At 34.5% G+C, this 11,433-nt stretch overlaps 1 protein-coding gene and 1 long non-coding RNA gene across 2 annotated transcripts; both read right to left on the bottom strand.

Annotated features, from left to right (window-relative positions):
* LOC131944526 (uncharacterized) lies at positions 1–780 on the bottom strand. The gene is made up of 2 exons (XR_009387039.1): positions 655–780; positions 1–223 (listed from the first exon to the last, which is right to left on the bottom strand). It is a non-coding gene; the product is annotated as an uncharacterized LOC131944526 (long non-coding RNA).
* A 633-nt stretch (positions 781–1,413) lies between these two features.
* On the bottom strand, positions 1,414–9,683 carry LOC131944528 (eukaryotic translation initiation factor 4 gamma 1-like). Its single transcript, XM_059305205.1, has 17 exons — positions 9,624–9,683; positions 9,132–9,224; positions 8,751–8,843; positions 8,404–8,547; positions 7,893–7,952; positions 7,626–7,787; positions 7,313–7,389; positions 6,953–7,109; positions 6,516–6,614; positions 6,109–6,334; positions 5,684–5,979; positions 5,435–5,541; positions 4,933–5,155; positions 4,609–4,781; positions 4,268–4,475; positions 1,978–3,918; positions 1,414–1,500 (listed from the first exon to the last, which is right to left on the bottom strand). Exons 1-17 carry the CDS (start codon positions 9,681–9,683, stop codon positions 1,414–1,416), a joined length of 4,206 nt encoding a protein of 1,401 aa, XP_059161188.1.
* Positions 9,684–11,433: the final 1,750 nt, after the last annotated feature.

An 11,433-nucleotide genomic window follows, 5' to 3' on the forward strand; every position in this document is an offset into this window, starting at 1 on the left:
TTAAAATATCAATAAATACATTTTATTTCAATGCAGTCTTAAATAATTGGAATCAAAATAGTACATTCATTTGGCAAACGAACACACAAACACATGTTAATTTATTTAAACACAACTTCATCCTAGTTATTTTTGCCTGGTCCAATAGACAGGCACCAGTTGTAGAGCACATCAAAGCTGACCAACCCCTCCTTAAACATCTCTGCATACAAACACACAATTTCTGAAATAGAAATATCAATGGGAATATTAGAGCTAGTCTAAAGATATGTAAAATAATAAATAATGTATTAATACACAAAATATTAATTAATTTAAATTAATAAATTCACTCAATTTTATTGTTATAATATATACAAATTGAAATTGTGAAAAGCAAAACAAATAGTTTGCTAAGATAGCCTAAATTAAATACAAATTCAAAAGTTCACGAAATATAACTTTTGGCATGTAAAACCTAATTAGCAGCTGAACAGTACATTTAATGCTGGTAGATTTACAATATTTCTAAATTTTTCAAACTTCATACATAAACAAATCAAAAACATAAATTTCATATCCTAACCATGTTTAAAGCAATTTGTTTTAAAATGTTCAAGCAATTAATTATAAAAAAAAATTAATATTTTAATTTAGCTAGAGATCAAAGCTTACCATGGGGATGCTGGGCATGTGGTGTCAAGTGAAACAAAGCTCTGACAGCTACAAGTTCAAGGTCAGGGTCATTGCCAATCAGGCTTTGCATCAGATCTTTTCTGTCTTTAATTATCCTATTGCCAAGTGGTGCTACAGCAATGAAGAATAATTTTTGATTAAATTTGCAAAAAAAAAAGGTAAAAATCATAAACTAAGCATTTTTATGTGTTATTGGGGTCGCCCATAAATGACGTCACATTCGTAGGGGGAGGGGGTCCGTAATTTTGTGATGGTTTGTGATGAGGGGGGGGGGGGGGGGTTTCAGATGGTGGACGTCACACTTTTGCATTATAAAAAAGCAATGTTAGAAAACGGATTATAGACGCTATTTTGCATTTTAGAAAACTGATTTAATAAATTAAATTTAGTTCAGTCAAGATTTTGGAAAAATATCCAAGTTTTAAGAAAAATTCAACTGCAATTTTCAGGGGGGTTGTATGCTGAGGTGTGATGTCATTTTAAGGGGGGGGGGGGGGGGTCTAGCTTTTTGTGATGATGTGTAACAAAGGGGAGGGGGGAGGTAAAAATTGTCCAAAAAAGCGTGATGGCATTTATGGATGACCCCTATACTATAATTATAGAGATATGGTAGAAAAAAATGTCAGCATCTGGAGAATTTTAAAAATGCAGTATGAAAATGCAGTATGAACATTTAAATACATTTTTATGTTGGGACCGTGGTGACCAACGTGTTAGAGCATCAAATTTAATTTTAGTTTACTTACATCTTAGCGCCATTGTACCAAGAGAGGAGGTCAGTAGAGAGAGAAGGAAGATTTGAACTTCTCTGGTCTGTGGGTACTCCTGCAGGAAATGTATCAAACATTTGTAATCAACTATTGCAAACAATTTTATTTTCAATTCAATCAAGTCAATTTTTTAGGAGTGTTGCAGATCTATGATTTCTTTACATTATTATCTCTAAGTAGGTCTACATCATATAAATGTTCTAGCCACTTTTTGTTATCAGTTATTTAGCATTTCCACAAACTATTTGTATAAGGTTTGTGGAAAAAACCTATAGGTGAATCTTTCTTTTCTTCTGGTAATGCTGTCTAAACCAGGGGAGTGATTAGTTAGGACTGTATAGGCTATGTTGTCATGTAAGTACTTTTACAAGTAACTAGTATTGTTTGTATAGAATTAGTGAAATTTCTTCATTTGAGTGTTTTAATGTTTGTACAAATAGCATTTCAAGTAAAGATGTGACATAAAAAGTTGGTGTGAATTGCTGGTTTTAGTTTCAAAAATTGTTCTATTAAAAGATTAGAAAATATTTACCTGAATATAGTGTAAAATATCTTGGCTTGCTCGATTTTCTTGCAAAAGTTTTTCAAAGTCATCAATCACTTGTTTACATTTGGACATAAAGTTCTCTGGAAACAGGGTCTCAAGGAAATCTTTAATCTGGTGTGGTAGAGCACATGATTCAACATGTGTTTGTGCACTCAGATGGTGTGTTGGCGCACAAGATTCAAGATGGTGTGTTGGTGCACTTGATTCAAGATGGTGTGCTGGTGCACTTGATTCAAGATGGTGTGTTGGTGCACTTGATTCAAGATGGTGTGTTGGTGCACAAGAATGTGTGCAAGCTTCAACGTCCTGTATTTTTGCACTAGGCTCATTAAGGGGAGACAGGCTGAATTTCAGTCTGTCTAGTGGTGTACAATGTTCTGTATGATATGGGTTTAGTTTCGTGTATCCTGTAGGACCTTCCCTAGGCTGATCCTCACAGCTTGATGTTGAAAACTGGACTGGATTTACCTGATCAAACTCTATATCCAATCCATCCCTAACTGACAAATAAGGGTCAGTGTTTGAATAGTCAGATTTCAGGGAAATTTGACTTGAATGATGAAATGATAAAGGAATGTTCCCATGGCAGAAATAGCTGTCTGAAATATTACTCACAAAATCTTCAGCATTGGTGCTGTACTCACAGTGTAATCCTTGATGGTCAGAATGCCATTTTGAAAGCTCAGATGTTTTGAAATCATTTAGTTGTGTTTTGGATTCAAGATTTTCTTGCATTGTGTGAACTGCAGACATTGGTGGTGACATTTCATTCAGGTCTTGAAATCCTGAGTCTGCCTGTGAATTGGATGATGATGTGGTAGAAGATTCTGGGTACTCTTTGTATATGTCTGAATAACACAGTCCAGAATCAGTTGGGGACTCAGATTGTTCTCTGTAGTATGTTGGGACAAAGCATGGAGCATCTATAGAGAGAGGTACACATGCTTCTCCAGATGCCCCAGGAGAGTTCTCTTGCATAGTGTAGAAATCTGTTTTATTCTCAACACATTCTTTGTCTGGTGGAAGAAATGCTTCAGAGTTGACCAGCTTTTCTGTGCTTGAATCCCACATTACAGTTTCATTGGAAAAGTTGGATGGACAGAAGCATATGTAATATTTTCTTTTTTCCACACTGTTTATTTTTATCACCTTACTAGCAAAAAATGCTTCATCTTCTGCCATTTCTTGTCGCCAAATTGCTTCCCCTTCTTCATCTGAGTGGTCAGGTTCATCTGAGTGGTCAGGTTCATCTGTGTGTTCAGGTTCATCTGTGTGGTCAGGTTCATCTGAGTGGTCAGGTTCATCTGAGTGGTCAGGTTCATCTGAGTGGTCAGGTTCATCTGAGTGGTCAGGTTCATCTGAGTGGTCAGGTTCATCTGTGTTTATGAGTGTATTAAGATGTGATTGAATCACATTGTCACAAATGGCATTATCTGGTGACTGATCAACATTGTCACAAATGGTGTTAAGGGCTAAATGATCCTCACTGTCACAAATGGTATTTTGTGATATAATGTCATCTGTCAGTAGATTGGCAGTTGTATTTCCTTCATCTTTCAGCACATGAACATTACCAGTGTCAGTTTGTTCAGCATTTGTTTCAGTTACTGTAACATAACCCAGATCAACATGTTCTGCTTTTAGAGAGATATCTAGATGTTCACCTTTATGTTCAACAGAGTGTGAGAACTGTTCAGATGCTGAAGGATATTGTTCACATAAAGGTGTATTAATCTCATGTCCAGTTGTCTCAACTTTAGAATTGTCCAGTACATCTTGTTGATTGCTTGCCTGACTTTGTTTCCTATTAGAGAAGATCTCTAATAATTTTCTGTCCTCTAAAAATGAATTCACTCTGTCAGCATCCATAAATTGTTCCCAGCTAAATCCACAGCATGACCAAGCATCAAGCAATGAAGTTAAATTCTGTGAAATACAATAAATTCTTTATTATTTTTATGCGTGTTAGATATTGAGTTAAAACTCTGTAGCAAAATAGAACAATTATAATCATGTGAAATAACACCTGATTTCATGTAAGATTAATGAATATTTCTAAGTCCTCTTAATTTTACAGTTAAATGGAAAATCTACTTTATAAAAAAATTATTTTATACTATTTTATATTTAACAAAATAAGTGCGAATATTTTAGAACATATTTTGATGGATATAAGCCTACATTTATTATAATACATACAACTCACTGATGGGGGAATAAAGGGCATACCATGAAAATATAGAATCTGTATCTAGAATTTAACAATTTTTCTTACCTTCATTTTATTTTCTTTTACAATTATAAAAATCTGGGCCAGTAATAAAGCGCAGTGGTCAGGCTCCAAGTTTTTAGACAACAGCTCAACACATTCCTTCAGAGGCAGAGAAGTTTCTAGAAGTGGGCAGACAATCTGGGCTAGGTACCTCCACAGCATCGGAATGTCTATCACTATGTCTGCAGCAAAGCTTAGTATCTCTGAGAAACTGGAATTAAAATGTTAGTGTTAATTGGGAATAAATAAAACTTAAATTATTACAATATTTGTGTACAAATATATAACTTAATAGTACAAAAAACTATCTGTCCCTAATAGATGATTGTTAAAATTAGCTTTACCCTTGAGTGAATTCATCCAGGGAGATAATTTTAATTTCCATTATCTGAAGGAAAAGTTGTCCAGTCTGTAGTCTTGCATCATTAGATTTCTCCATGACATGGTTTAAGATTGTAGTGACTACACGTTTACCATTTGTCTGACACAGGAGCTCCCTGATGCACTGTTGAGCCTCCTGAAGTTAAAAAAACAATAATAGAAATCAAAGAAGAATCAAAGTAAAGCTCATATTTTCATCTGTTTTAAAAAACATTGCATTTTGAAAACGATAAAATTTAAATTCATTCCTAATTCGTGATTTAAATGTATAGTTGTTTTAAACTTACAATGTGATCCCTGCAGTTTAAAAACTCATCAATGATATTCCTAGCCCGCAACTCTGCTTGTTCTTCCGTTAATGAAGGTGTTATTTTTGCTGATGATGATGGCTGGGGTTGTTCTTTAGCTGTGCCAACACTGGAACATTTGTCGTCAGAATCTGTCTTCACATCTTTGGAAAATTTTGTTTCCACTACACTATCATCATCAATGTCATCAAGCAAATCATATCTGCAAAAAAAAAAGCATAAACTAGTAACAGTAACAATACATGCTTTGTCATTATTGGCATCATCAAATATAATGGGAATCATTCACTGCTTATCTGTAAAATTAAGTGATAGTAGTAATAGTATGATTCGCCAACCTAACAATGGTTGCAAATCAGCCCTATGCTTTGGGTTAACTTAAGAAAACTGGACATATTTCAATGTAAAAAAGTATTATGGTGCTGTTAAAATCTGCGATTAATTTATTTCATGAGTAAAATATGAAAACACTATGTTTGACCTGTTTGAAGCTGTTTGTTTTTCTTGTGGTTTCTCATCTGTAGCCTGAAGATTTGGTAGTCTGAAATTGAAACCTCCTGGGGCCAGCCGAATGTTTTGATCCCTCGCCTTTTGTTATAGAAATGTTTTTTAAATATTAATAATAAACTATTATCATTTAGTGCAATAATTACTTGTATTATTAATTACAATGTAGTTGTCATTTTATTTATTTCATTAAATAATATTTTAAGAGCCAGAAAAATTTTACCTTAGAAATTTTGAACCTGGTCAGGTCAATTTTTTCAGTTTCTGGTTCATCCATCTTCTTTTCATCTTCCGATTCACTTTCCAAGTAAAATGCATTAGATAAAAATCCTGTTTGTTTCTTCTGCTCTTTAGTGACCTTCTTTTTGCCAGTGTTGTCCTGAGTCTGTACACTACCACTGCACTGTCTAGTTTGTTTTTTCTTTCCTTTAGATTTCACTTGTGACCAAGTTTGGCAGTTTTCTTTATCTTCCAACATTGGAGAAGCATTGCCCTGTTTTTTATTCTTATTTGAACATCCTGAAATATATTTAGATATATTATTAAAACATAAACTTCATCATTATACAAAAGAAATAATGGAACAGCACTAAATTCAAGTTTAAAACTTCACTAAAACTAAAATTTACATAAATAAAATACTCATACCTTCATTTGAAGTATGAACAGGGTTTCTAATTTCTCTAGATCTTTCTGATGGTTTGCTAGGAGTAGATGCCTGAGCTCTGGAGGGTGTGAAAAACCTTTTATCACTTTGTTGATTGAGGGGGACTGACTGAAGAACCTCTTTATTAGCCTGCTCTTCTTTAAATTCTTTATGTAGCTCTGCTAGGGTTTTAGGACCTGCCTGCTCTGCTCTTGGTTTCCATTTGTTCTGTGTTTGTTTTCATTAAACATTGTATTTAGTTTTCAAAAGAGGTTAACTAATACAAGAGAAAATAAAGATGTAGCTTACATAAACTAAAGTTACAGCTTTTCTATATTATAAAATTAGGTAGGCATTTTTTTTAACTCTAAAAACAATAATTTAGTTACATAAACAAGCCACTATGTACCTTTCTAAGATCAATTAAATCTTTCAAAGCAAACTTGAGCCTGGATGTGCTTTCCTCTGCAATTTGCTTTATTGTGGTAAAATATTTGTCTATATGAGCCTAGGGATTATTAAATGTTTTGAATTAGATTGTGTAACAGACATTTGACTTATTAAAAACAATTTTTTAATATTAACAGTGTAGCTACAACATGGGTATGAAAAATAAGCAGTTTCCTTCAGGCTTTTGTTTGGGTGGTGGAAGGGGAGGGGGAATAGTTCTCCTCAAACCACATCTACCCACGCTCTCCTGACAATATGAATAAATTAAATTTATATAGAAAATATGTGTTTGAACTGGTGTCTGCCCAGACAACCCTGGAAATTTTTGTGTATCTGCCCTGGGGAAAAATATCTGAAATTAACCCTGCACTGAAGGGACTCTGGTTGTAGCCTTACCTTAACTTTTGGCTTGTCAATGTGTTTCCCTACAGTAGAGATAAGCTTGCACAGAGAGAACATGGACTCGCTATCCCTTGATGACAGCAGACGTGAGATGCAGGAGTGAATGATGACCTCTGGTAGAATCCCTAGCTTGAACAGCTCACCAATAAAACTGAAGGAAATGAACAAAATTTTGTTTTTTTAAGAAAATAAATCTGTAATTTGTTGTCATCAAGCGGTGTGGTTTCTTTGAAATAGTAGTAGTAGATACAACAACTAGTAGATGGTTTCTTTGCAATAGTTCAGCCAAATTATTTTTAACAGGCCTACATCATTATCTGTATTTTAAAATTCTTTAAAAATTGCTTAACTTACCCAATGTTACCAAAATATTTTAATCGCCTAAGTTTCATTTGGTATAAAGTTGTTTCAATTTTCTCTGCTCTTGCAGGCTATCAGAAAATTATTAAAAATGTAAAATTAGAGAAAAATTCATAAACAGTTTTATACAAGGCTTAAAGTTCAAGTTACTTAAACTGAGATCCATTGTAAGCTCATTGTGACAGTTAGTAATGTTTAATATGCAAATAAAATAACACAGGTTGGGTCCTTGTATTTTCACAACTTCATTAACATCAACCGAAACTCATTTAAAGTCAAAAGTGTTTACAGAAAAACAAAACCTTACTGTATCATCTAGCATTTCTTCCATTATTCTGTTTTTTATTTTCTCTGGATCTTCAAAAATGTAGTTTTTATCTGCCTCAAACTCCTGTTGGCACTTTGTGACCAGTATAGCCCTGAATGTTGCCCTGTTTTGTGCCATGTTTGGGGGTGGCACAACCTGAAACTGCAGCAGCGTAAAACAGTTTTAGAGAGGGTTCTTATAGTCTTATACATTATTTTAATTATAAAACAATCACTTAATACCAAATTGTACAAATATACTACTTACCCCAAGCATGAACTGACAGAGAGAAGCATATGCCTGCACAAATTTTGTTTCGATAGTCACCTAGAAATGGAAATAAACATCAGTTAGCATACATCTATCAAGTAATTTATAATTTATAATTTTCAAGCTTAAAACTTAATAATAATCCTTCAATAATAAAAAAATTAATAGTTATTCTTCAATTCTTCACCTCACATGAATTAAGATTTAAGTTTTGATTTAGTCTTCCTATGTGTGATGCGCATATCTATCCAACAATTTATACCTTTTAAGCTTAAAACTCATCAACAATCCTTTAATAATAGCCATTCTTTAATTCTTCACCTCACATATATTATGATTACTTTTGATTCAGTCTTCCTATGTGTGACGCGCATATCTACCCAACAATTTATACCTTTCAAGCTTAAACTTAGACAATCCTTTAATAAAAGTCATTCTTTAACTCTTCACCTCACATAGCTTTTGATTAATTTTGATACAGTCTTCCTATGTGTGATGCGCAACTCACCTTGTCAAAGATAACATCCACCACTAGCTTCAAATCTTCAAATGTCTGAATGTCCAAAGATTTCATTTCTTCAGCCAGTTTTTTAAAGTTGCTTGGGGTCAATCGGTTCATTATAAATAGCACAGCAGCCTCTAAACTTTTTTTCTGTTTTAAAATAAATTTATAATATTGCACAGTTAAATATAATATGGAATGCACATAGCCAATCATCTTTTCTAAAATAATAATAAACACAAAAAACCACAGCATTCTCAAAATGACTTTTCATACACTGCATACAATGACAAATTACATCTTATTTCTCTAGTTTATTGCTCTGTAACACTAAGCAAGAAATGTGAACTCACCTTTTCAAGATCTTGATGTGAAGCTTTCCAAGGATTTTTACTAGTGTGTAGCAAATTTGCATCATCAGTTAGAGAGGCTCTTGTTAATATATGCTGAGGAGAGAATATATTAATATTTGTAAAGTAAGTATGAAACCAAAATGTATTATTTTTTATTTTAACAGTATTTTTTATTGTTTTGTTTTAAGATCTGAAGGTCTACTACTGAGAAAACTTCAGAATTGTTCTTGTTATGCATTAGTTGGGGGTATGTAATAATAAGGCAAGTTATAATAAAGTTATAAGGCAAGTTATTGCCGATAATACTAATGATGCAAAATGTCCTTGTGATTGTAAACTCAGAATATTTGAGACAGTTTTCAGAGCATAATTTATATTTACCTTGGTGTGTCCACGTGTGAAGCCTTGTGCGTAGTGTGTAAAATAATCTTCTGAAAATTGACCAGCTTCAATACCATCACAGGGTTTCAGAGGCTAAGAGGATATTTTAAAAATTAATCATCTTAATCCCTAGTTGATGATTTTAAAATAAGACACATAAGCAGGATTTACAGCAAAATTGAAGGGTCAATCTAGATAGTTTAATTCTTTGCCTTGAGTTCTGGGGGGGGGGGGGGGTTTCGACAATATAACACATAAAATTCAGATACTGCCTATGGACATATGAAACATTACCAAGAATGGTGCAGGGCTATGTCATAACTCCGGTGGTTTTCTTCCAGTGTGGGGTCATGGGGGTTGGTGTGGGATCAAGAGGGTCGTAAACTGACGTAAACAGATATAAGCTATAGGCCTATAGTCTTTTGCTATTCAATTATATGCCTAGATTTTGTTTTCAAAAGGATTGGAGACGTTCTGTTGAAATTCTATGACCCAACGTGTGGACGTCCATGTTTTTGTGCCATAAACAACAAGAGCACTTAGAGCACCCATGAATAAGTGGTACTTACCTCGTCTAGCATTAGATCTGGGTCATCACAACCAGCTGGTCGAATGCTGGACAACGGAGAGTGACGTAGCAGTAATAGAAAGGCTCTGTCGTATCGCATTCTTTGATCTGTAGATATAAGAAGGCAATCCAACGATAGTTTGTTTATGACCTTCAGGGTTATGCACATTTTTGTGACTATTTTCTTAGTTTCAACTGAGAGCAGAAATCACATAGGATATATATTAGGTTAGACCCATTTTTTGGAGGGGGGAGCTGAGTAAATGTTGGTGTTGTCCGAAATTTAGAACAGTGTGCTGTGGGGTCATGCACGTGTTCACAGCATGACATGACCCGCATTGACTCGTGACCCTAGGCGCCGCTGGTCATCCAGCCTCTCCCCGACCCCCCCCCCCCCCCCCCTCCCTCCCCGCCAGCACTCGGTCAACTCACCTCAATATCCCACGTGGGAGTTTGTCTAGCCTTCACGGTTCACTGAACAACGGAACACAACGTGTGTAGCAGACCACTGAGAGTCGCAGTGTTGAATGAAAGGCTATTAACATGCACTTAGGTCTATATATGGGTTTTCATAAATTTGGTTTTGCAAATAAAATAATGGAATGAAATTTATGTAATGCTACTCTCTCACTTCAAAAGTAAAGTAGAGGATATGAAATGAGTTCTACCTGTGTCCGATAATGCCAAAATAATAAAAATTGTCTTTAAAAAAAAATAAGAAGTGTTCAATTACTAGTGGTAAAGTAAATATAAGTTGCTAAATGTCTTATATGGAACAGATTATAATTATAACTTTAATCAAAAAACTCCTCTGAGGAAGTCATGCAGGTTATATAAAAGCTATAAAAAAGAAAGCTTATAAAAGCTAGATCTATTTTTAACTAGAATCTTTACCCTAATTAATCAAGTTTTAAGTAGGTTAGGCTATATCAAAGCTAGATCTGTTTTACTAGTATTGTTAATTCGTTACCCTAATCAATCATAAGTCAAGCAAGCTATCAAAGCTTAGATTTATCATTACCCTAATTAAATATGGAAATGCATGAGTCAGAATAACAATCAAAGCCAGGGTTAGCCAGCATAATATTAGTGACATTAGCCTACGTTTGCTCTCTGCCTATGTAGCACTGTTTACCGTAGGTAATATTTTAACACAAAATATATTAAAATAGAATAGACAAAAGTACTATTAGGCTTATAATGCCCACTCTCAGTTTTTACAGTAAAGAAGTCTATAAATTATATACATGAAGTTTATAGAGCTAATACAAATGTTAATGATACGTCTAAAAGAATAATCAGATCTAATTATGTGGTAGCTCTCTAATCAGCAAATGAACAACAAGTAAAATCAAATATATCTTACCTTCTGTCGTGTTTTTGTGGATCATCTTATCGTGTGCCTGCTGGTGTCAACAAGAAAAATAAATGTGAGTTTGACGTCTGCTGCTTGTGGTCAGCAGGCTAACCAATAATCCACGGAACTAGACTGCACGCTTTAAATAACCCCCAAGCGTGCATGACGACCCATCGCTCGACCACCCCTCCTCCCCCTGACCAACAAAAAAATCATTACCCACCCATCCCCTGCCCGTGGTGTCCTATGGAAAGTGAAGATGAAAGAATCTTATCCAAGTATGTATACGCGTGCTATTATTAGCACGGATCGTACATGGCCTTGGGGGAAAGTCTTTCCGGGATATTGTTCTCATCCCCCCCCCCCCACCCATTTAC

The sequence above is a fragment of the Physella acuta genome, unplaced genomic scaffold, assembly GCF_028476545.2.
Source record: "Physella acuta isolate Inbredline_101_S28 unplaced genomic scaffold, ASM2847654v3 ptg000495l, whole genome shotgun sequence".
NCBI classification, from domain to species: domain Eukaryota; kingdom Metazoa; phylum Mollusca; class Gastropoda; family Physidae; genus Physella; species Physella acuta.